Raw genomic sequence first — 26,853 nt, 5'->3', positions numbered from 1 at the left:
AGTCCAACCGCTTCTACACAGGGGAAAGAAGGGTTAGAGAAATGTTAATAGTATTCCCTACGACGACGCTCAAGCAACTCCTGGAACGGGGAAAAGAAAGATTAGTGAGGAAGTTCGATGAGTTCTCCAAGGCGACAGTCCAACCACTTCTACACAGGGGAAAGAAGGGTTAGAGAGTTGTTGTTTATAGTATTCCCTAAGACGACGCTCAAGCAACTCCTGGAACGGGGAAAAGAAAGATTAGTGAGGAAGTTCGATGAGTTCTCCAAGGCAACCATTCTTAACATTAATTTATTTTTTTACCGTTCTAGAAAGGCAAATCCAACCCCAAACGTGTAGAGAGGGACGAGATAAATCATTCCTAACATTAATTTAGCCTTACCACTGGACAGTCAAATCCAGCTTCCAAAACGTGTATACAAGAGTCAGACAACCCATTTTTAACATTCACTTCGTTTTACCGCTCCAGAAAGGCAAATCCAACCTCGAAACGTGTACAGAAGGACGAGGCCAAACGTTTTTAACATTAATTAAGTTTTACCGTTCTTGAAAGGCAGATCCAACCCCTCTAACGAGTATACAAGTGCCGGGCAAACCTTTCATACTCGGCCTGGAATAGCGTGTGTGTGTGTGTGTGTGTGTGTGTGTGTTGGGGGGGGCGTTAGGAGGCGAGCTTTCCCGGATAATCACCGTAAAAATGCAAAGAAAAGGCGAGCGGGCGATCCACTTTGATGTCTTCACCGCCGCCGCCACCACCACCACCCACTACCACAATCGCCACCACCACCACCACCACCCACTACCACAATCACCACCACCACCATCATCACCACAAGCTCGCGTGCGCTAAACTTTTTCTCATCATTTGTGGTTTTCATGGTTTGTGGTTCTCGAGGAGTGAGCAAACACGGGTATATCTCTGTGTCTCTGTCTGTCTGTCTGTCTATCTGTCTGTCTGTCTTGCTCTTTGACTGTCCATGGATTTGTTATCGAGGGGTGAGCAAACACGGTATGTCTCTGTTTCTCTGTCTGTCTGTCTCTCTCTTTGACTTTCATTTGTATATTTCCTTCTTGATTCTGAACACCGAGTAAACACGTTTCTAATTCTGTTTCTCTGTCTGTCTGTCTGTCTGTCTATCTATCTATCTGTCTGTTTGTCTCGCTCTTTGCCTGTCCACGGATTTGTATATTTTTTTTTTAACCTGAGCAATGAGTATACACACTTCTAGTTCTCTTTCTCTGTCTCTATCTCTCTCTGTCCCTTACTCTTCACGAATCTATAAAGCTGTTCTTTCTTTTTATTCCTGACTAAGTAAATACTCTTATCATTCTGTCTCTCTGTCTATCTGTCTCTCTCTTTTACTATCAACAAATATATATGTTTCTTTCTTTCTATATCTCTCTTTCTCTGTCTGTCTGTCTCTTTTATGGTTTACGAATATGTTTCCTTGTTACTAATTCTCTGTCTGTCTGTCTGTCTCTTTCTCTCTAACAATTCATTGCTCCGGCCTCTTGCAGACTCCTATGTTCTTATGTTCTTATATGTTTCCTACTCAATCTATCTCTCTCTCTGTCTGTCTCTCTCTTAAAGTCAAGGGATATATGTACATTTGTTGGTCTATAACTACCCCTTGCTTCCAGTCTCCACAGATCAGCTAAACCAGACAAACTAATCCACGAAGAAGCAAAACCATTATCAGTACCAGACCAAAGTGAGCGCCAGAGGGAATCGGAACCTAACAGCCACAAATTAATGGTGTTTAATGGCTGGACGGCGCGCAATGATTCAATAGCCACGGACCAGCGCTCGGGGATGTCACACCAACACCTTCTGCTCCTGCCAACTCTCTAAACACCTGTCCAACCTCCTGCTTCCCACCTACTGCATTTAACTTTACATCTAATATCTCTGTATTTTCTCTCACCTACTCTCATTTGATTGTTTTATGGCCATTCCTATATACTTTTCGGTTTTGTTTATCCTGTTTCTTACCGTAAACATCTCTCTTAGCACGCCAAACTATCATGAACATATCCCTGGTTAAAGCCTTGTCACCTCTTCTCTTGGGCAAGTTGAGTTACGTGTGTTTAGAAGAAAATAATCCGTCGTTTCAATAAGGATAACTGTGTCCGGTAAAGCGAAACCGTCTCTTGTTTGTAAGCAAGTCAAATTTACGTGTTTTGAGAAGAAAGCTTTGGAAAAATAAAGGAGAAAGGAAGGGAGAGTAGGAGAGGCAAGGGAGAGAGAGGAAATGGAGGCAGAAAGAGAGAAGGGAGGTAAAAGAAAGGAGAGAAGAGAGGAAATGGAGATAGAAGGACGGAATGAAAGTAAAGGAAAGGAGAGGAGAGAGGAGAAAGGAAGAGGAAAAAGGAAATATAGATTGAAGGACGGAGTGAAAGTAAAGGAAAGAAGAGGAGAGGAGAGGAGAAAGGAAGAGGAAAAAGGAAATAGAGATTGAAGGACAGAATGAAAGTAAAGGAAAGGAGAGGAGAGAGAAAAGTAGAAAGGAAGAGAAAAAAGAGGAAAGAAAGGAAAAGAAAAATAAGGTACTAGGGAAAAGAAATGAAGGTACAGAAAGCGAAAAAATAACAGGAAAAGGGAGGAAAATTAAATGGAGAAAGAGGAGGAGGAAATGAAGGTAAAGGAAAGGAGATGAGACGAGAGAGGAAGATGAAAAAGAGGAAAAGAAAAAAGGGGAAAAGGAATGAAGGTACAGAAAGCCAAAGAATAACAGGAAAAGGGAGAGAAAGTAAACGGAGGAAGAGAAGGAGGAAATGAAAGTAAAGGAAAGGAGATGAGAAAGGAGGGAGAATTAGGAAACAGGGGGAAAGGAGAGGGAGGATATGCCAGAGAGGAAATTGAGTGGAAGAGGAGGAGGAGGGAATGAAAGTAAAGGAAAGGAGATGAGAGAGGATAGAGAGGAAGAGGAAACAGGGCGGGAGCCGAATGGAAGGAAGACATGCTGGAAGGGAAGGGAGTCGGATTCAATGGCTCGGGGTTAGGGAGGTTCGGAACAGACAATACACGTCTTCGGGGAAACTATTGAATTCCAGCTAACGACGGAAGGACCCAAGATCTGAAGCCCAACCAAGCCCGACCGAGAGCCCAGCGAAGTCCGACCGAGGCAAGGCTTTAGGTGTATCTGCCGGGCGCACGAACTCGGCCTGTCTTCGCTTAAGTTTGGGAGCCGCTCTCAGACGCTTCAGCCTTCCACGCCAAGTATTCCCAAAGGCCGAAGAAGGGATTAAACGGGTTGTGAAGAGTGTTTTATCTGGTTATCTTCTCTTCTTTCACCTCCTTCTCTTCCTCCTTTTCTTCCTCTTCCTCCTCCTTCGTATTCTTAGACTCTACCGCCTCTCATGTCAGTCAACTATTCCCAAAGGCCGAAGAAGGGATTAAACGGGTTGTGAAGAGTGTTTTATCTGGTTATCTTCTCTTCTTTCACCTCCTTCTCTTCCTCCTTTTCTTCCTCTTCCTCCTTCGTATTCTTGGACTCTCCCGCCTCTTATGTCGGTCAACTATTCCCAAAGGCCGAAGAAGGGATTGATCGGGTTCTAACGAGTGTTTTATCTGGTTATCTTCTTCTCTTTCACCTCCTTCTCTTCCTCCTCCTCCTCCTCCTTCTCTTCTTCCTTCTTGTCTTCTTCCTCCTCCTTCGTATTCTTAGATTCTTCCGCCTCCCACGCCAACTCGTTTCAAAGGCCGAAGATGGGATTAGTCGATTTCTCTTGGGTGTTTTATCTGGTTATCTCCTTCTCTTTCACCAGATAGATAGACAGATATACAGACAGCCAGACAGATGGACAGACATTCCCATCCTTCTCCTTCTCCTACTTCTCTTTCATCTTTTCCTTCTCCTCCTCCTCCTCTTTCTCCATCGACTATTACTCTCATTTGATAGTTTTATGGCCATTCCTATATATTTTTTCGGTTTTGTTTATCCTTTTCTTACCGTAAACATCTCTCTCAACACGACAAACTATCATAAACACATCCCTTCAAACGCTGGAACTATATCTAAATGAAAGGCGGACTTGTATATACTCTCAAACATCAATTACCTTACGTTCCAATACGGCAACTCTCTCCTCTACACACATCTCTAACAACACACCAAACTATCAAAAACAAATCCCTTCAAACACTGGAACTATATCTAAATGAAAGGCGGACTTGTATATACTCTCAAACAGCAATTACCTTACGTTCCAATACGGCAACTCTCTCCTCTACACATACAAGCGACATTCATTATTCAGGGACATGGAATTCGCCGCCACGGTAAACATATCTATGAAAAAAGTACTGAAGGACTGAATGCACGCTGAACACACCATGAATTCGCTCGCTCCGTCACTATTTCATTAAGGTCACAAACACGCGTCAGGCAACTTCGGGAAGCGATTATCTGAGGGTAAATACGTTTGGAGTAATCACAGCTAACGTACCGACAGCCAGATAGATAGACAGATATAGACAGCCAGACAGATAGACAGACATTCTCATTCTTCTCTTTCTCCTTCTCCTTCTACTTCTCTTTCATCTTCTCCTTCTCCTTCTTCCTCTCTTTCACCTCCTTATTCTTTTAATTCTCCTCCTCCTACTCTTTTTTCTCCTTCTCCTCCTCCTCCTGTTTCTCTTTTACTTCTTTGTTCTCTTCCTTCTCCTTCTCCTTCCCTTTTTCCTCTCTTTCACCTCCTTTTTCTTGTAATTCTCCTCCTCCTCTTTCTTCTCCTTCTCCTTTCCTTTTTTTCTCCTCTTTTTTCACATTCTTCGTCTCCTCTGCCTTCCTCCTCCTCTTCCTTCTTTCTCCTTCCTCCGTCTCGTACGCTAAAATTACACCACATAGCTATAATGTATAAGCTTTTAGACGCTTTGTGGTAATAAATGAATAAGAAACAGCAATTGATTATAAGAAAGAGCCAGTGAGATACGACTCTTCTTATGTAGGTGAATGTCACGATTAACGAGTGAGCTTCAACCATGACAAGACCCCACGTAACTTAGATCTCCGAGTACGCCGCAACGCACAATGCAAATTCAACCCTGAGTACCACGTCTCTGCTACCTCGACCGCCCCTAATGCAGTACTGCCAACCCTTCCCTCTCGTTGCTGGGTCATTGGGCCTCGCCGCACACCAACACCGCCAGGCAGGCAAGCGAGGGACAAGCGTGAGTGAGAGCAAACGTTTAAGGGGACTTGTTCTCTGTGCGATCAATGGCAGCACAGCGAGAGAGAGAGAGGGAGAGAGGGAGAGGAGGACGTACTACCTACACAGGGCAAACCGGGCCGGAGCGGGACAAAGGGAGATGGTACGCTCTACTACACGCATAAGACTCCTACGTCATAGCAAGAGAACGTTGGATTTACTTCAAAGGAAACAGAGATAAGGACAAACCGCATCACTGAGAGAGGTAAAACACACATCACACGGGAATGAAAAGGGTAGAGAGACAACAACGATCTTATTATACGGGTTTTGGAAGAGAGATAGAGAACAGACATCACACAGGAATGACAACAAGCGCAAAGAGACAACTACGATCTTATTATACGGATTTTGGAAGAGAGATAGAGAACACACATCACACAGGAATGACAACAAGCGCAAAGAGACAACTACGATCTTATTATACGGGTTTTGGAAGAGAGAAAGAACACACATCGCCCAGGAAGATGACTCGATATTATACCTGTTCTTGGACATTGTGGCTAATTCTTCGACTAAAGCGGCAAGGAGAGACAGGAGTATGATCTTAATATACGAGTTTTGAAAAAGAGAGGAAGAACACACATCGTACAGGAAGAGAACGGGAAATTAGACCTACTTTTGGGCTACTGAGAAAAGGAGAAATCGAAGTATAATCTCGTGTTTTCGAAGAGAGAGAGAGAGAGAGAGAGAGAGAGAGAGAGAGAGAGAGAGAGAGAGAGAGAGAGAGAGAGAGAGAGAGAGAGAGAGAGAGAGAGAGATAGAGAGAGAGAGAGAGGAGAAAGGAGAAAAAAGGAGAGAGCGGAAGAAGGATGAGGAGAGAGAGGGAGAGAAAGGAGGAAAATAGAATAGAAAAAAAAAAGATTAAGAAATAGAAAACACAGATCAAATAAAGAGAAAAGAAACCACAAAAGAAAAAAAGGAAAAAGAAAAGAAAAGAAAAAAGGAGAGAGGAAAGAGGGAGAGGAGAGAGAGAGAGAGAGAGAGAGAGAGAGAGAGAAAGGAGGAGAGTAGAATGAAAAAAAAAAATTAGAAATAGTAAACACAGATCAAATAAAGATATAAGAAACCACAAAAAGGGAGACCATTCTAAAATCAATCCTCTGACCCTTAAACAGAACTGAAGGCCTGAAGGGGATGATATGCCCACAAATAGAGGGAGTTTTTCAAAGGGAGGAATTCTATGATATTTCCTTAAGGGCTTCGGTGCTTATAAATATCTGGAGCTGTGATGGAAAACGAATTGGTTGGAAAAATGGTGGACTATTTTATTCCTTAGCTTCGGGGTATTGAGTTTAGACTTCCCCTCCTCCTCCTCCTCCTCCTCCTCCTTCTTCTCCTTCTTCCTCTTCTTCTTCTCGTTCTCTTCCTCTTCTTTCAATTCTTCTTTATCATCATCTTCTTTTATCTACCTTTGTTCTTTTTTTTATTTTTTTCCTTTTCCTGTTTTCTCCTTTTGAATCCTTTTCCTCCTCCTCCTCCTCCTCTTCCTCTTCCTCCTCTTCCTCCTTTTCCTCTTTCTCCTCCTCCTCTTCCTCCTTTTCCTCTTCCTCCTCCTCTTCCTCCTTTTCCTCTTTCTCTTCTTCCTCTTCCTCCTCCTCCTACTCTCTATACCTCCTTTTCCGTTAGTCTTTTTCAATTTTCTACTTTTCCATTTCCTCCTTTTCAATCCCTTTCCTCCTCCTCCTCCTCCTCCTCCTCCTCCTCGTACCCTTTCAACGCCCACAGCATCCGAAGTAGACGAAGATTTACAAGCGACCCGAAAAGAATGGGAAAGGGCACAAGGTCTCTCTCTCTCTCTCTCTCTCTCTCTCTCTCTCTCTCTCTCTCTCTCTCCCAAGACCCAGGCCAACACTAGAGCCTCCCAGACCCAGACCGAGACCAGCACCAGAACCAGAGAGAGAGAGAGAGAGAGAGAGAGAGAGATTAACAATGGCAAATATACGTAAGACCCAGACCAAAAGGAAAATAACGCAAGCCTTTGTAATAACGGTGTATATATATTTACGTTCATTATGGCGCCGTTCTTTAATGATTGTGACGCTGGAAATGAACGTAAGAAAGAAAAGGCTTGGAGAGTATTAATATTTTTCAAGGGTAGGGAGAGGGAGAGGGAGAGGGAGAGGGAGAGAGTTCCATTATTCGAATTGGATTAAATTGTGACACGATGTACAGTTTTTTTTTTCTTCTTTTTTTTTCATCTTTTTCATTCTCTCTCTCCCTCTCTCTCATCTCTATCCCTTTCTCTCATTTTTTTCCTCTTCCTTCAAATTTTCCAAAACTCCTACGCTGTTTTTTTTTTTCACTTTTTTTATTCTCTCTCCCTCTCTTTAATCTCTATCTCTTTCTCTCATTTTTGTTTCTCTTCCTTAAAATTTCCTTCTTATCATATACTCTGTTTTTTTTTTTTTTTTATTCTCTCTCCCCTTCTCTCTAATCTCTATCTCTTTTTCTCTCATTATTTTCCTCTTCCTTCAAAGTTTCCTTCTCATCATAAACTCCTACTCTGCTTTTTAATGTTTTTTCCCTTTTTTTTTATCCTCCTCTATCCCTCTCTCTCATTTCTCTCTCTTTCTTTCATTTTTGTTCTTCTTCCTTAAAATTTCCTTCTTATCATATATTCCTCTGTTTTTTTTATTTTTTTTTTACTTTTTTAATCCTCCTCTATTCCTTTTCTTCCCATTTTTCTTTCTCCTCCTTCAATTCTTCTTTATTATCTTCTTCTTTTATCACTTCGTTTTCTCTGCTTATTCGTTTTTTTTTCCATCTTTTTATCCTCCGTTCTCTCTCTCTCTCTCTCTCTCTCTCTCTCTCTCTCTCTCTCTCTCTCTCTCTCTCTCTCTTCTCGTCTTCTTTCGTCCAATTCTTTTCATTATGTTCTTTTGCCTTTTCTTACTCCTTTCTTCTCCTTCCTTCTTTAATCGTCTTTCTTTTCAGCTTCCTCCATTTCTATTTCCTTCTTCTCCTTCTTCATTATCATCTCTTTCCTCCTCCTACTCTCAATACTTTTCCTTTCTCCGTCCTTCATTTCAATATTCACGTTTTTCATTTGCTCCTCCTCCTCCTCCTCCTCCTCCTCCTCCTCCTCCTCCTCATCATCATCATCATCATCATCATCCGTCTCTTCCTTCTCCGAGCTGGCAACACTGCACATGACTGGAGGAACTTTAACCAAACCCACAACTCGCGACAATAATTTCACATATACACAAAACACTCTCCGCAACTTAATAAAAAGGAACTCATTGAAAATGTATAAAGAACTGAATCTACACACACACACATACACACACACGCACACACACACACACACACACACACACGCATACATACACGCACACACGCCCATACACACATACATAATATCTTCTTCTCGAGACAAAGACGTGCTAATTAATTGAAAATGACATCTCGGTGTTCTGGGCAGGGCGAGAAGATTAAGCGGCGAAGGAATAATAAATACGAGGAGGAGGAGGAGGGGGAGGAGGAAAAGAGAGAAAGGGAAGGAAGAAAATAGAGGAAGAAAGAAAAAGATGAAAGAAAGAGGGAAGAAAGGAAGGAGAAAACAGAGAAAGAGAAGAAAGAAGAAGAGAAAGAAAGAAAAAGATGAAAAAAAGAAGGAAGCAAGGAAGGAAAAAAGAAAGAGAAGGAAGAAAAAGAGAAAGAAAGAAAAAGATGAAAAAAAAGAAGGAAGCAAGGAAGGAAGAAAGAGAAGTAAGAAAGAAGAGGAAGAAAGAAAAAGATGAAAAAAGAAGAAAGAAAGGAAGGAAAAAGAGAGAGGGAAAGAAGAAAAAAGAGAAGGAGGAGGAGAACCTGACCCCCTACAACCCTTTCCCCCCACATGCAACCCCTCCATCCCCCTTCCCCCTCCCCTTACACTATCAGACTCATCCCTTATAAAACAATCCTAGCTTAACGTAACCTAACCTAACCTAACCTAACCCCCTACAATCCTTCCCCCCCCCCACACGCAACCCCTCCATCCCCCTTCCCCTCCCCAACACTATCAGACTCATCCCTAATAAAACAATCCTAGCTTAACCTAACCTAACCTAACCTAACCCCCTACAATCCTTCCCCCCCCCCACACGCAACCCCTCCATCCCCCTTCCCCTTTCCCCCCAACACTATCAGACTCATCCCTCATAAAACAATCCTAGCTTAACCTAACCTAACCTAACCTAACCTAACCCCTTCAATCCTTCCCCCCCACACTCAACCCCTCCATTCCCCTTCCCCTCCCCTACACTATCAGACTCATCCCTAATAAAACAATCCTAGCTTAACCTAACCTAACCTAACCTAACCCCTACAATCCTTCCCCCCACAACCCCTCCATTCCCCTTCCCCTCCCCTACACTATCAGACTCATCCCTAATAAAACAATCCTAGCTTAACGTAACCTAACCTAACCTAACCCCCCCTACAACCCTTTTCCCCCACACGCAACCCCTCCATCCCCCTCCCCTCCCCACTACACTATCAGACTCATCTCTCACTATCTAATTCCTGAATGCAGTGTTTCCTTAAGTAAAAGCTTTTAACGCACAAGTTCCGCGAGTTTGCATGAGTTTGCATAATTCCAGCGGCCCGAGGCGACCCGCTAAACTTTGTGCCCGGCCCCGGAGTGCTTCGTGAGGGCTTGTTGTCTCTCTCTGGGTAGGGACACGCACTCAGGGTCCTGCTCTCTTAATCCAGTCTCTTAGTTGCTAATGAACGTCGCTCCTAATGCTTTCTTAACCTCAAAAAACAAAGAAAAGAATAACAAATGTAGCATGAAAGTTAAATACATCTAAATCATCTTAGAATCAAATTGAGAAGCAGTGTTGTGGGATATGAGGTTAGGTTCCCCTCTCTTTCTCTCTGACGGTCGTGGTTGCTAAATGAACGTCGCTATTATGGCTTTCTTAACCTTCAACAACAAAGAACAAGGATAACAAAGGTAGCGTGGAAGTTAAATACATCTAAATCATCCTAAAATCAAATCGAGAAGCGTTGTGGGTTATGAGGCTAGGCTCCCCTCTCGTTCTCTCTGACGGACGTGGTTGCTAAATGAACGTCGCTATTATGGCTTTCTTAACCTTCAACAACAAAGAAAAAGGATAACAAAGGTAGCGTGGAAGTTAAATACATCTAAATCATCCTAAAATCAAATCGAGAAGCAGTGTTGTGGGTTATGAGGTTAGGTTCCCCTCTCGTTCTCTCTGACGGTCGTGGTTGCTAAATGAACGTCGCTATTATGGCCTTCTTAACCTTCAACAACAAAGAACAAGGATAACAAAGGTAGAATGGAAGTTAAATACATCTAAATCATCCTAAAATCAAATCGAGAAGCACTGTTGTGGGTTATGAGGTTAGGCTCCCCTCTCGTTCTCTCTGACGGTCCTGGTTGCTAAATGAACGTCGCTATTATGGCTTTCTTAACCTTCAACAACAAAGAACAAGGATAACAAAGGTAGCGTGGAAGTTAAATACATCTAAGTCATCCTAAAATCAAATCGAGAAGCAGTGTGATGGGTTACGAGGCTAGGTTCCCCTCTCTTTCTCTCTGACGGTCGTGGTTGCTAAATGAACGTCGCTATTATGGCCTTCTTAACCTTCATAACAACACGGCATTAAGGTCTGAGGCATCTGAAGCACGACCAAATTGAAAAGCAGTGTGATAGGTCATGCTCTCAGGGTCAAGCTAACTCTTCCTCTTAACGCTTGTAGATGCTTGATGAATGTCGCTCTTACGGTTTTCCTGGCCTTCAAAACAACTTAAGAGGATGAGCAAGAAGGCAGGAAAGTTTTCAAGACGTACTTATAGCATTCTCTGAACAATTTAAAAAGCAATGTGATGGGGTCTTTCATCTCTCTCTTACGTTCTTAGTTGCTTACTGAACATCGCTCTTATGGTTTTCCTGGCCTTCAAAACAACTAAGGAGGAGGAGCAAGAAGGCAGGAAAGTTTTCAAGATGTACTTACAGCATCCTCTGAACAAATTAAATAGCAGTGTGATGGGGTCTTTCATCTCTCTCTTACGTTCTTAGTTGCTTACTGAACATCGCTCTTATGGTTTTCCTGACCTTCAACACAACTAAGGAGGAGGAGCAAGAGGGCAGGAAAGTTTTCAAGACGTACAGCATATTAATTATTATGCTATTAAAAAAACCAATGTGACGGCCAGCATAAAACTCTTCTCGCTCTTTGCCCTTGAACTGCCTCCCTTGCTATAAAAATAAACTAAGCTGACGCAAAGCATGAACCAGACACCTTACGCAACGCACGGCAGCTGGCAACGACGCGGTTCTCGGCGCGACAAACACCCGGAGGCCTCGCAAAAGAGAGCGGGAGAAAGGCGACGCGTAGGCAAAACAAAGACGCAAAGAAAAGGACAAAGAACGCGGGAGAAAGGCCTTGTGTGTACTCGCTCTTTGGGGACCGCGCGGCGACCTCTGTGCCCTCCGCCAGTCCGTCACGCCTACAAGAACCCCCGACGTCGATACCAGTGAAGGGGCGATGATGGGGCTTCCACACCCACGCCATATCATACTTTTTCTTCGGGAGTTCGAGGTGGATGCTCTCGTCTTTCTCTCTGTTCCTGCCTCCCACGCCGCTACCCACACACACATACCTCTTCAATTGACGTTCCTCCTATATCGTTTTTTCTATTCTACTTCTGTTTCTTGTCTTTCTCCTCGTTTTCCTTCTTCTTCTTCTTCTTCTACTTTACCTCCCCCTCCTCCTCCTCTCCTTACACACATATATACCATTTATCTATGTTCCTTTGGCCTTGTTTTTTTTGTTTTGTTAATCCTTATATTTCTTCTTCTTTTCCTTCTTCTTCTTCTACTTAACCTCCTCCTCCTCCTCCTCCTCCTCTTACACACATATATACCTTTTATCTATGTTCCTTTCGCCTTGTTTTCTTTGTGTGTTTTGTTACTTCTCCTTCTGCTGTTTCTTCTTCTTCTCCTTCTTCTTCTTCTTCTGCTTTCTCCTTCTCCTCCTCCTTCTCTGTTCCTCCCACTCTCTTTCCCACACACATTCATTCTTCCTTACGTTCATTCCAGCTTGTTTTTCTATTTGGTTCTTCTTCTTCTTCTTCTTCTTCTTCTTCTTCTTCTTCTTCTTCTTCTTCTCCTCTTCTTTCTCCCTTTTCCGTCCATTCTACTCTCTTTCCCAAACATATTCCTTCCTACCTCCACTCCTTCATCCTTTCCTTTCCATTCCTCCTCCTCCTCCTCCTCCTCCTGTTCCTCCTCCTCCTCCTCCTCCTCCTCCTCCTCCACATAACATATCTCCTCCACCCGCACACGACACCCTCCATTCCTTAAGCCTCTTCTATACGCCCCCTCCTCCTCCTCCTCCTCCTCTTCCTCCTCCTCCTCTTAGTTTATAGGCCCCAGACTGATTTATCTTCCTCATCAGTAAAGGAACGTACGTGAAGGTGATGCTGGTGATAAGATATGGCCGCTGGTGGTGGTGGTGGTGGTGGAGGTGGTGGTGGTGGTGGTGGTGGTGGAGGTGGTGGTGGTGGTGATAATGGTGGTGGTGGTGGAGGTGGTGGTGGTGGTGATAATGGTGGTTTTGGTGGTAGTATTTTAGCTGGTTGTTTTAATAGGTTGTTGTAGTTGTTGTTAGTGGTAGTAGTAGTAGTAGCAGTAGTTGTAGTAGTAGTAGTAGTAGTAGTAGTAGTAGTAGTAGTAGTAGTAGTAGTAGTCGTAAAGGAAGACTGATAAAAAGGAAGAGAAACACAACTTGAAGAAAATGCAGAGAAATAAGTTGACGAAGTAAAGAGAGAGAGAAAAAAGGAAAAGTTAAAGAAAAGATGGAATAATCATAAAGCGAAGAAAGGAATTGGTTAAAAGAGAAAAGAGAAATTAGTTGGAATAGAAAAAGCGAATTAGTAAAGAGAATAAAAAGGAAACAGTAACTGGACAAAGAGGGAGAGAGATACGAGAAAGGAAGAAAGGAAGGAAGGAAGGAAGAACGGAAGGAGGAGAAGGGAAGGTCAGAAACTTTAGGGGAAGAAGGGATGAAAAGTTGATAAGCAGGAAGAGGAAGAGGAAGTAGAGGAGGAAGAAGAGGAGGAGGAGGGAAGGTGAAGAGAGAGAGAGAGAGAGAGAGAGAGAGAGAGAGACAAAAATAATGCAAGGGGTAGACAGAGGAAGGGAAGAGAAGAAAAATGGAGGAAGGGAAGTTGACGAGGCATGGAAGAAGAGGAAAGAGGATGGAGGAAAAAAAGAAAAGAAGAATGAGGAAGAGACAAACAAGTTATAAAGAAGAAACAACGAGAGATGGAGGAAGGGAAGAGAAGAAGAAGAGGAGGAGGAGGAGGAGGAGGAGGAAGGGTGATAAACTATAAACGAAGAGAGGAGAGGAGGAAGGAAGGGAGGGAGAAAAACGAGACAGAGACAGAGAAAAAAGGCGCAAGAAGGGAGGAAGGGAGGAAGGGAAGAACAAGAGAGGTAGGAAGGAATGAAGACAGAAAGGAAAGAGAGGAAGGAAGAGGAGGAGGAGGAGGGCGAAGATTGAGGAGGGAGAGAGAGAGAAGGAGGCAGGGTGTTGTATGTGGTCTCCTTTTAACGTCTGTCTGTGCGTCTCAAGGGAAGGAAGAAAGAAAGAAAGACTTGAGGGTTACATAAGACTTGGAGAGAGAGAGAGGAGAAGGAGGAGAGAGAGGGAGGAAAGAAAGAGGTAGTGTTTAGAGCGGAAGGAAAGAGAAAGAAAGGAGAAAAAGGAGATATATTAGCGAAAGGAGAAGAGATTTACATAGATTTACATAGAAAATCAGGCCACACAGACCCCATGGTCCAGAAAGGAGAGACAGGGAAGGAGGGAAGAGAGGAGTAATATGCAAAAAGAGAGAAAGGGGAAAGAGGAGAAGAGGTGTTATGGAAAGGAGAGGAGAGAAAGAAGAGAAGGGAAAAGAAGAGAGAAGAAGAGAGAGAAGGAAAGGAGGAGGTAGTGTACAGAAGGGAGAAGAGAAAGAAAAGGAGAAAGAGAAGAGACAGCATTAGGGAAAGGAGATAAGAGAGAAAGAGGAGAATGAGAAGGAAGAGATAAAAAGCAGAGAGAGAGAGAGAGATAATCTATCAACTTAGAGAGTGTGTGAATCGATCCAACTGAGAGAGAGAGATAATCTATCCAACTTAGAGAGAGTGTGTGAATCTATCCAACTTAGAGAGAGTGTGTGAATCTATCCAACTTAGAGAGTGTGTGAATCTATCCAACTTAGAGAGTGTGTGAATCTATCCAACTTAGAGAGTGTGTGAATCTATCCAACTTAGAGAGTGTGTGAATCTATCCAACTTAGAGAGAGTAAGTGTGTGAATCTATCCAACTTAGAGAGAGTAAGTGTGTAAATCTATCCAACTTAGAGAGTGTGTGAATCTATCCAACTTAGAGAGAGTGTGTGAATCTATCCAACTTAGAGAGAGTAAGTGTGTGAATCTATCCAACTTAGAGAGAGTGTGTGAATCTATCCAACTTAGAGAGAGTAAGTGTGTGAATCTATCCAACTTAGAGAGTGTGTGAATCTATCCAACTTAGAGAGAGTGTGCGAATCTATCCAACTTAGAGAGAGTAAGTGTGTGAATCTATCCAACTTAGAGAGAGTAAGTGTGTAAATCTATCCAACTTAGAGAAAGTGTGTGAATCTATCCAACTTAGAGAGTGTGTGAATCTATCCAACTTAGAGAGTGTGTGAATCTATCCAACTTAGAGAGTGTGTGAATCTATCCAACTTAGAGAGTGTGTGAATCTATCCAACTTAGAGAGTGTGTGAATCTATCCAACTTAGAGAGTGTGTGAATCTATCCAATCTATCCCCGTTACCGCGTGTACTCTACCATATTATACCATAAGCACTTCATGTGGATCGGCGGGAGTCACTAATTTCGAGGTCATTGCGAAACGAAGTGTGTCTGCATGGTGATATTTTTCCAGTGAACTTTAGCTAATTTTATATCAGGCAAATGAAGTGGAGATAGAAGTCTGGGTGATAGCGATATTAAACACATTAGGAGAGATGTTATTTAAATGAATTCCCACTCTCTGTCTGTCTGTCTATCTGTCTTCCTGTCTGCTTTAGCTTATACTTCTTCATCCCTTTTCTCTTTCCCTCTCTTCTCTTCTCTTCTCTCTCTCTCATGATTTCTCTTCCTTTCCTTTCTCTTCCTTCTTTCTTCCTTCGTCAACACACTTCTCTCTTCGCCACTCCTCCTCCTCCCTCTCCCTCTCTCTCTCTCTCTCTCTCTCTCTCTCTCTCTCTCTCTCTCTCTCAGTTAACTCTACTAGGGATGGATTTTTTTTTCTGGCAATAATGGAGATGAACTAAAAATGTCAGAAGCCGCTGGCTATAAAAACACACCTAACATTACACTGACGCACTCCATTATTAGCGAGTGTGTTATCTCTACAAAGGTTACACACACACACACACACACACACACACACACACACACACACACAATATCGTTCATTAGTCCCTGTTACGTTTTGAGAAAGAGAGAGAGAGAGAGAGAGAGACTACAACGACTATTACTACTACTACTGATACAGAGAGAGAGAGAGAGAGAGAGAGAGACTACAACTACTACTACTACTACTACTGCTACAACAACTACATCAATAACAATATAGCAAACTTTCATTATATTCGTGGCCTAAAAAAAAAAAATACACTCCTTCACCAATATTTCGTTTCCATCGAGAAATATTCGTGTAAAAAATAATAAACTGTTTGAAATATATACACAAGGTTTCAACACTGCTTTTTTTAATCTCTCTCTCTCTCTCTCTCTCTCTCTCTGTCTCTCTACGCCGCGTGTGGAAAAAAAAGTATTCGAGTGATTTACATTATTTGAGGAAGCTTTCCCTTGATTCTGTTTCACGCACACACACACACACACACACACACACACACACACACACACACACACACACACACACACACACACACACACACACACACACACAGATAACCTCCTCCTCCTCTCCCACATACACTATTTTTGTTGTTGTTTTGGTAGATTTCTGAATTCCTTTTTTTCTTTTCTTTTCTTTCTGTTCGAGTTTTTTTTTTTTGACTATTGCATTGATTTTTTTTTTATCTTCTCGTTTTGTTTTCTATTTTCTTTTTTGCCTGGATACGGTTTTACACACACACACACACACACACACACACACACACACACACACACACACCGCTATCCTCTAACACCCTTTCCTTTCCTTCCTTTTCCTTCCCTTCCCTATTCTTCCTTTCCCTTCCCTTCTCATTCCATCCCTTCCCTTGCCTTGCCTTGCCTTCCCTTCCCTATTCCTTTCCTTTCCTTCCTTTCTTTCCTTTCCTTCCGTTTCCTTTCCTTTCCTTCCCTTTCCTTTCCTTCCGTTTCCTTCCCTTCCCTTCCCTTCCCTTTCCTTTCCTTCCCTTTCCTTTCCTTTCCTTCCCTTCCCTTCCCTATCCTTCCATTCCCTTTCCTTCCCTTCCCTTCCCTATTCTTCCCTTCCCTTCCGTTCCGTTTCCTTCCCATCCCTATCCTTCCCTTCCCTATCCTTCCATTCCCTTCCCTTCCCATCCCTATCCTTCCCTTCCCTTCCCTTCCCTTCCCTACCTTTCCCTTCCCTTCCCTTTCCTTCCCATCCAGACACACATACATACACCTATACCCCCTTCCCCCCTCTACCCCTTTCACTGTACAAATCCATGAATACCGAAGACCTTTTTATTTACGAATCCGAAGTTTTTGCGAATAAAAGTCTGGTAGGAAGAAATATGAGTTTACTCTTTTCTGGGGGAACTTTCTTTTTATTTCTTCTTTTCTTAATCTTTTCACTTCTTTTTTCTTCTTTTGGGCAGTCTTTTCATTTCCCTTTTTTTTCTTCTTTTGTTAGTTCGTGTTTCCACTGCAACGGTAAGCTTTTTTTTATATTCGTGTTAGAAAGCTTTTTTTTCTTTCTTTTTTAGGCTTTGCAGTTATGATGGTAAGCTTTTGTTTTGTCTATGTTAATGAACTGGCTTTTTTGTCTTATTTCTGTTTTTTTTTGTTATTTTTTTCGTTGTTTTTTTGTGTAGAATCGTCATTTAGGAATTTATTTTGTCTGTCTGTCTGTTTCTGTCCATTTGTATCTCTGTTTCTGTGTCTGTCTGTTAGTCTGTCTTTGTATAGTTGGGTCTGTCTGTCTGTGTTTCTCTCCGTCATTCAGTTAATCAGTTACTTAATCTGTCTATATATCTATCTTCTCTGTCTATCTGTCTATTTCACTCTCTCAGCCAATCAATTAATCTATCTTTCTATCTATCTTCTATTCCTTACTGTCTGTCTGTCTGTCTGTCTGTCTATCTCAATCAGTCAGTTAATCTATATATCTTTCTATGTAATCCTCTTTTCCTTTCTGTCTGTCTGTCTGTCTGTCTGTCTGTCTGTCTGTCTGTCTGTCTGTCTAACTACCTCAATCCTTCAATTAATCTATCTACCTCTCTATCTAATCTTTCCTCTCTTCCTTACTATCTCTCCGCCTGTCTCTCTCTCCCTCTCTCCTCATCTCTCTCCCTTTCCCTCTCTCTATAATATTCAGTCTGTCTGTCTAACTACCTCAATCCCTCAATTATTAATCTATCTACCTGTCTATCTAATCTTTCCTCCCTTCCCTGCTGTCTCTCCGCCTGTCTCTATCCCTCTCTCTCCTCATCTCTCTCCCCTTCCCTCTCTCTATAATATTCAGTCTGTCTGTCTAACTACCTCAATCCTTCAATTAATCTATCTACCTCTGTATCTAATCTTTCCTCCCTTCCTTACTATCTCTCCGCCTGTCTCTCTCTCCCCTTCCCTCTCTCTATAATATTCTGTCTGTCTGTCTAACTACCTCAATCCCTCAATTATTAATCTATCTACCTGTCTATCTAATCTTTCCTCCCTTCCTTACTATCTCTCCGCCTGTCTCTCTCTCCCTCTCTCCTCATCTCTCTCCCCTTCCCTCTCTCTATAATATTTTAGTATCGTGCTTTACTCGTGCGTCATTTAAACGGCTCGTCAGGCACCCTTCCTCTCCACCTTCCGTCCGTCGTTTCATATTTCACGCGTTTCCCGCCGACGCCCGACCGATCCCCTCCATCCTACATCTTTTACAGCCATCGTTCTCACATTTCGCGAGCTTATCTTCCTCAATCTCCCCTGTCACTTCGCCCTTCACTGGTCCTTAGTTCTTCCCCTCCCCTTCTGCGTCCTTGCCTACAGTTCCCTTCTCTTGATTTGCCTTGATTTGCTTCCTTTCCCTTCCCTTGCCTTGCCTTTCTTTTCTTCTCTATTTTTTTTCCTTTTGTTTTGTTTTTCTTTCTCTTTTTTTACCTTTCCCTTCCTTCCCTTGTTTTTCCCTCCTTCCATTTTCTTTATTTTCTTTTCGTTTTTTTTCACTTTTTCTTTCCTTTTCTTTTCCTTTCCTTCCATTCTCTTCCTTTTCCTTTAATTTTCTTTCGTTTTAGTTCCTGTTCTTTTCTATTATTTCCTATTTTTCTTCTTTTCCTTTTCTTTCCCTTCCTTTCCCTTCCTCTCCCCTTCCCATCCCTTCCCTTCCCTTTCCTTCTCTTTCCTCCCCTCCCCTTCCTTCCCTTCCCTTCCATCCCCTTTCCTCCCCTCCCCTCCCCTCCCTTCCCTTCCCTTCCATCCCCTTTCCATCCCCCTTCCTTCCCTTCCCTCCCCTTCCCTTCCCTTTCCACATCAAACTACTCATCCACGACTTAACCTCTACATCTCTCTCTCTCTCTCTCTCTCTCTCTCTCTCTCTCTCTCTCTCTCTCTCTCTCTCTCTCTCTCTCTCTCTCTCTCTCTCTCTCTCTCTCTCTCTCTCTCTCTCTCTCTCTCTCTCTCTCTCTCTCTCTCTCTCATCCTTTTAAATCTCGTAGCCTTTCCCTCTGTACTGCTTGCTCGTGGCTGTCTCTCCTTGTCTCTGCTTCTCTCTCTCTCTCTCTCTCTCTCTCTCTCTCTCTCTCTCTCTCTCTCTCTCTCTCTCTCTCTCTCTCTCTCTCTCTCTCTCTCTCTTTCTCTCATACAAGACGAACACAAAAGCTATAGAGAGACAGTACATTTGTTTACCTCAGGACTTAAAGGAACAAACACAGGAGAGAGAAAAAACAACCACGCAATCCCTTTCTTATGCTCTCAGAAAGGCACATAAAAGATTGTACAGAGTAAGTAAACAGTTCTCATCTCTCTCCTTATTGCCTAGCTCGTCTCATCCACCTCCTACCCTCTTATGACGTAAAGAAGGAAGGTATTATTTGGGGAACGTGACGAGGGAACAGGGATAGAGCAAGGTCACTATACGAAGGTTATCAAGAGGTTATCCATTAGCTGTATCAGGGCTCAAGGTGAAGAGCATGAGAGAGAAGAGGATTATGCTGGAAGGATAAGTAATGAGAGAAAGGGTAGAAGGAGGAGGAAGAAACTGGAAGAGGAGAAGAATGGAGTGCATGAAGAAAGACGAGTTAAGAGAATGGAAGTGAAGAATAAGAGAATATAATTAATGAGACTGGGAAAATAGAGAATAAGGAAGAGAGGGAGAGAGAGGAAGACGTGGATACATTATAGAGAGGAAGAAATTAAAGGAGAATGAAAGGGAAATGTAGAAGGAAGAAAGGGAGATAGAGGAAGATGTTGAAGGGTTGTGGAAAGGAAAACGAGTAGAGAGAAAGATAGAACAGGATAGAAGGAAGGAAGAAAGGGAGACAAAGGAAGATGTTGAAGGATTATAAAAAGGAAAACAAGAAATAAGGAGAATGAATGAACAGGATAGAAGAAAGGAAGAAAGGGAGACAGAGGAAAATGTTGAAGGTTTGTGAAAAGAAAAACGAGTAAGGAGAATGACAGAACAGGATAGAAGGAAGGAAGAAAAGGAAACAGAGGAAGAAGAGGATGGATTGCGTTAGAGAAGAAGAGAGAAGAGAATGAAAGCAAAAGATAAAATGGATAGAGAGACAGACTAGGAAAGAAGTGGATGAATTATGTGAAAAGAAAGACAGGAAACAAGAATAAAAGAACAGAATAGAAGGAAAATAAGGGAGAATGAGAAAGAGGTAGATAGCTTATGTAACGTTAGACAAATATTGATAAAGAAAATACATGTTAAAAGAAGGGGAAAGAAAGAGAATGAGAGAAACGAGAATGAGAAAAAGAGAATAGATTGTGTAAAAGAAGAAAAGTTAAAGAAATAATATAAGAAAAACCTCGAAAAATGATGAAATATATTAATAACACGTACGAGTGACAGAGTTAGGCAAATATTGATAAAAGAAAATACATGTCAAAAGGAAGAGAATGAAACAGAATGAGAGAAACGAGAATGAGAAAAAGAGAATAGATTGTGTAAAAGAAGAAAAGTTAAAGAAATAATATAGTAGAAACTTCAAAGAAAAAGAGGTAAATATAGATTATGTAAAGTTAGACAAATATTGATAAAGAAAATACATGTTAAAAGAAGGAGAAAGAAACAATATGAGAGAAACGAGAATGAGAAAAAGAGAATAGATTGTGTAAAAGAAGAAAAGTTTAAGAAATAATATAAGACAAACCTCAAAGAATAATGAAATATATTGATAACTCGTACGACAAACAGACTACCGGATGATATATATACAGACCGTTGCAGAATATAGTAAGGGAAATACGAGCAGAAATCCACACACACACACACACACACACACACACACACACACACACACACACACACCTCGTTCATCACTCCCTCCCTCCCTCCCTTCACTCTTCACCTCCACCGCCATTCTTTTTTCTCTCTCTAGTTTTATCCTTTATTTTTTTATGTTTTCGACATTTTTTTTCTTCTTTTTTTAGCTTGTTTTTTTATATTGTGGCAAGACAGACGGACGTGGCTTACATACACACACACACACACACACACACACACACACACACACACACACACACAGAAATATACAGACAAATATAAAAGAAAAACAACAGACAGACGGACAGACAGACAGACACGAAGCAAAGGCAAAGTTCATCACCCTTATCCACAAAAACAACAACATCAACAACAAGACTACTACTACTACTACTACTACTACTACCACTAATACCAATACAAACACTAATACTACTAATAAAATACAATAAAAACAATAAACAAATAAATAAAAAGATAAATAAATAAATAAATAAATTGTGTAGAAAAAAGGAAAATAAAAAGGAAAATAAAAATGAAAAGAAAATAAACAAACTAAAAACAAACTTCGCCGAGGCTCGTTCAGATGTAATAAATCCAGGCTGTCTCACACACACACACACACACACACACACACACACACACACACACACACACACACACACACACCCGTCCGCCGCCTCGTCCACTTCCTGCATCGCCGCCATAAATAAACTCCCAGTAACATTTTTCACATTTCTCTCCCCGTTTTTCGCGGTCACGCTTGATGGAGTCTGCATCTCTCTCTCTCTCTCTCTCTCTCTCTCTCTCTCTCTCTCTCTCTCTCTCTCTCTCTCTCTCTCTCTCTCTCTCTCTCTCTCTCTCTCTCTCTCTCTCTCTCTCTCTCTCTCTCTCTCTCTCTCTCTCTCTCTCTCTCTCTCTCTCTCTCTCTCTCTCCTTCTATTCGTCTCTTCCTTCCTCCGTCTCTACCTTGCAATTTTCCTTCCCATCCTCCATTCCGTCTCTTCCTTCCTCTCTTTTTCCCTCCCTCTTTCTCTTCCTCCCTCCATTCATTCCTTACATCCTTCTCTTCTCTCCTTTCTTCTCTCCCTTCCTTCCTCCTTCCTTCTCTTCCTTCACACTCTCCCTCCCTTCCCTCCCTCTCTCTCATCAATCGTGCGGTCAGACAAAGGTTATTTCTGTGGCAACGAGCAGGAAGGAGATAAAGACAGATAGATAGATAGACAGACAGACAGACAGACAGACAGACAGACAGATAGATAGACAGACAGACAGACAGACAGACAGATAGATAGACAGACAGACAGACAGACAGACAGACACGCAGCAAAGAGGAGTTACAGAAGAAAGCAATAAGGAGTGTTTAGGAGGCGTAAAATTAGGCGACAAAAAGGAGGAATTGGCAACTTTTCGGTCCATTTAATAACCTCGAGACTCCAAAAGCCATTTCAGTCTTGCCTACAGAAAGGAAGAGGGTGGTTACGTATTTTTTTTCTCTTTCTTTTTGTTCTCTCTCTCTCTCTCTCTCTCTCTCTCTCTCTCTCTCTCTCTCTCTCTCTCTCTCTCTCTCTCTCTCTCTCTCTCTCTCTCTCTCTCTCTCTCTCTCTCTCTCTTTATTTTCTTCCAAATTTCTTTTTTCTTTTAGTTTTCTTTCTTTTTCTTCCTTCTCCAACTCTCTCTCTCTCTCTCTCTCTCTCTCTCTCTCTCTCTCTCTCTCTCTCTCTCTCTCTCTCTCTCTCTCTCTCTCTCTCTCTCTCTCTCTCTCTCTCTCTCTCTCTCTCTCTCTCTCTCTCACACACGCGCTAAAGACTTGTTCATTATCGACTAATATATAATTAATGCCCCATCACGCCTGTCTGTCATCATTACTAACTTCCCTTCCCTTCCCTTCCTTCCCCTTCCCTTCCCTTCCCTTCCCCTCCCTTCCCCTCCTTTCCTTTCCGTTCCCTTAACTCCCATTTCCTTTCCTTCCCTTCCCTTCCCCCCCTTCCCTTTCCTTTCCTTTCCTTTCCTTCCCTTCCCTTCCCCTCCTTTCCTTTCCTTTCCTTTCCTTTCCTTTCCTTTCCTTCCCTCCCGTTTCCCTTCTCTTCCCTATCATTTATTTTCCTTCCCTTCCCTTCCTTTCCTTCTCCTTTATTCTCTGTTCCATCTACTCCCTTGTTCGTGTTTCTTCTTCCTTGTTCTCGTTCGTCTCCTTTTTTTCATTATTTTTTTACATTTTTACTTCCTCCACAATCCGAAGCTATCTAAAACTTATAATCAAACATTTTTTTTTAATTTCTTTCCGTCTCCTATGCTTCTCTTCTCCTCCTTCTTCTTCTGCTCTTTCTCCTTCTCCTACTCCATAATTCTCTGCTTCCTTTTCCTTTCCGTCATACTTCTGTTTTTCTCTTCGTCTTCTTTTTTTACTCTTTTAATCTCTACTTCTTCAACTTTCCATTCCTCATTCCAGGTCTTTCATTTCTCTCTCTTGTTCTTCCTCTTCCTTTTTCTCTCTTCCATTCTCTACGATGCCACATACAACTAACATATCCTCCGCTTCCTCTTCCTCCCCTTCCATCTTCTCCTACTCCTCCTCCTTCTCCTTCATAACACGCCACGTCAGCGAGGAGCCTCTGAACACACACAAGTTCGGGACAGTCGCCGCCAGAGATCTAATTAAAGTTTTGGAATTCTGAGTCAGCCGCGACCTCGCCTTTCTTCAGCAGATTCTTCGCGTGGAAATGTGATGTTACAAGGGTGAGAATAGCTGTACTTTAGGCTCTTTTCCTTCTCTCCCTCTCACGAAAAGAAGGAAGATGTGAGAATTGGATGATTGGACATGTTTCAGACGTTTCCCCCCTTATGAACGTCAGGAAAGAATGAAGAACATGGATAAAATTGCTATACTTTAGAGTTTAGACGCTCTCCCCCTCACGAAAATCAGGAAAATATGAGTACTATATGAACAAGACTGGCTATACTTCAGTTCGTCCTCCCTGACCCTCACGAAAATAAATTATATGAGGAAATGGATTATGATGTTTATACTCTACTCCTTCCTCCCCCTCACGAAAATCAGGAAAATATGAGGTACTCTATGGATAAGATTAGCTATACTTCAGTCCCTCTCTCCCTGACCCTCACGAAAAAAAAAAAATAAATATGTGAGGAATATCGATTAGGATGTTTATACTTTACTCTTTCCTCCCCCTCACGAAAATCAGGAAATATGAGGTACTCTATGGATAAGATTGGCTATACTTCAGTCTCTCTCTCCCTGACCCTCACGAAAATAAAACAATACAAGGAAAATGGATTATAATGTTTATACTCTACTCTTTCCTCCCCCTCACGAAAATCAGGAAAATATGAGGTACTATATGAATGAGACTGGCTATACTTCAATCCTTCTCCCTGACCCTCACGAAAATAAAACAATACAAGGAAAATGGATTATGATGTTTATACTCTACTCCTTCCTCACCTTTACGAAAATCAGGAAAATATGAGGTACTCTACGGATAAGATTGGCCATGCTTCAAGTTACTCCCTGACCCTCACGAAAGTCAAGAATGAGTGAGGAATACAGCTTAGGATGTATATATTTTAATCTTTCCTCCCCTTCACACAAAGCAGAAACATATGAGGTACTCTTTCTCTACATAGGGAGCGGCTCAAGGGCAAAACAAAACAAATGAGGATAAAAAGTGTTCGCTAATCACCGCCAAAATAAATGTTATCTATAAAATACCACACAGCCAAATATCATCCCCCATATCTGCCGAACAAGCTCTAGGGCGCCCAACAGACCCTTCACATCACGTTCAGGAGCATCACTGACCTCGTATGTAAGGTAGAAGATGACCTCGTCCTGCTCCGCCACAGACACGTCCACGCGGAACCTCGACGTCTCTCGCTCTCTGTAAGGAAGGAGAATGTATGATAAGTTTAGTTACATCAGTATTGGGAAAGATTTAGATGAGGCACCCCTAAAAACCTTCTCTCTCTCTCTCTCTCTCTCTCTCTCTCTCTCTCTCTCTCTCTCTCTCTCTCTCTCTCTCTCTCTCTCTCTCTCTCTCTCTCTCTCTCTCTCTCTCTCTCTCTCTCTCTCTCTTCTTTCCATCCTTCCCTTCCTCCGTCTCTTCCTCCCCCTCTCTCTCCTCCCTTCCCTCGTCCCTCCCTGCATCCTTCTCTTCTTCCCTCCCATTCTCCCTCCCTCACCAACACACACACACACACACACACACACACACACACACACACACACACACACACACACACACACACACACACACACAGGAACGAGGACATTTGAAGGGGCTGCTTCTATTAACATATCAACTTGTATATTCAAATTGCTTATCGAAGTGTATATAATCATGGGTCGTAAAACTCTAAACACCGATTGGATTGTAAAATATTGCCACTCTATATAAATGTGAATGTTAATATATACATACACACATATAAACATACATACATACACATATACAGATACACGAATATTTATTTCTCTCCCTCTTTCTTATGGACAAAAACTCAAATTACACACACACAAACACATACACACAGACACACACACACACACACACACACACACACACACACACACACACACACACACACACACACACACGCTTTTCTCTCTCCCTCTCTCTCTTTTTCTCGTATGTACACACACACACACACACACCTCTTCTTGTTCCTCTCTCTCTCTCTCTCTCTCTCTCTCTCTCTCTCTCTCTCTCTCTCTCTCTCTCTCTCTCTCTCTCTCTCTCTCTCTCTCTCTCTCTCTCTCTCTCTCTCTCTCTCTCTCCGTTCCTCCCACTCTTTCTTCTTCCCTTACTCCTTCCCTCTTACTCCTCCATCCCTCCTACACTTCTTCCTTTCCTCCCCCTCTCCCTGGTCACTCCCCACACACAACACCCTCCCCTATATCAAGCCGAGCACCCCCTCTTGTCATCCTCTGTCCACTCATTCCCTCTCCTCTCCTCTCCTTCACACACACACGATCACTTTTGCCCCGAGGTTGTTGCGTCAGTCGCGGCTCCGGGGATTAAGGGCGAGTGACAGGGGGTGGCGAAGGCAGAAGCGAAGCCCACAGTAAGGGATCAATGCGCACAAGTGGGAGATCTCCTTTAACCGATGGCGGCAGACGAATATGGTAGCAGCGGCGGCCCGTCATAGCGGAGAGAGGAAGAGGAAGAGAGAGAGGAGAAAGGGCAGCGGGGGTGGATGCGGGAGAGGGGCAGTTTGCATAATGAAAACGTAAGGATAAGCAGTGGATATGAAGGATGCTGAGAGGATGTAGATAGAATAGAGAGGATGTATATATAGAGAGGGGGAATGGATAAGGACTAGGAGAAGGGAAAAGGATGAAAGAGAAAGACTAGCGGGGGTTGGATAAGGGAGAGGGTCAGTGTGCATAATGGATAGTTAAGGATAAGCAGTGAATTAGAAGGATGTTGAGAGGATGTATATATAGAGAGAGGGAATGGATAAGGACTAGGAGAAAGGAAAAGGAAGAGAGAAAGAGAAAGACTAGCGGGGGTTGGATAAGGGAGAGGGTCAGTTTGCATAATGGATACGAAAGGACAAGCAGTGAATTGGAAGGATGTTGAGAGGATGTATATATAGAGAGGGGGAATGGATAAGGATTAGGAGAAGAGAAAGACGGGTTGGATAAGGGAGAGGGTCAGTTTGCATAATGGATAGTTAAGGATAAGCAGTGAATTAGAAGGATGTTGAGAGGATGCATATATATAGAGAGGTAATGGATAAGGACTAGGAGAAAGGAAAAGGATGAGAGAAAGAGAAAGACTAGCGGGGGTTGGATAAGGGAGAGGGTCAGTGTGCATAATGGATAGTTAAGGATAAGCAGTGAATTAGAAGGATGTTGAGAGGATGTATATATAGAGAGAGGGAATGGATAAGGACTAGGAGAAAGGAAGAGAAAGAGAAAGAGAAAGGTTAGCGGGGGTTGGATAAGGG

At 42.5% G+C, this 26,853-nt stretch overlaps 1 protein-coding gene across 1 annotated transcript in view; it reads right to left on the bottom strand.

The window, feature by feature from the left end:
- LOC127001082 (inter-alpha-trypsin inhibitor heavy chain H6-like) overlaps positions 1 to 26,853 on the bottom strand; it is a gene marked incomplete at its 5' end in the record, with an annotated part of 204,296 nt that overhangs the window by 42,529 nt on the left and 134,914 nt on the right. The window contains one exon of the mRNA XM_050865254.1: positions 24,704 to 24,782. Coding sequence (XP_050721211.1) covers positions 24,704 to 24,782 — 79 coding nt within the window. The remainder of the gene's footprint in view (positions 1 to 24,703; positions 24,783 to 26,853) is intronic.

This window comes from Eriocheir sinensis, chromosome 20 (assembly GCF_024679095.1).
Source record: "Eriocheir sinensis breed Jianghai 21 chromosome 20, ASM2467909v1, whole genome shotgun sequence".
NCBI lineage: Eukaryota > Metazoa > Arthropoda > Malacostraca > Decapoda > Varunidae > Eriocheir > Eriocheir sinensis.
The sequence above is the reverse complement of the archived record's forward strand: the minus strand, read 5'-3'. Positions and strand labels throughout refer to the sequence as shown.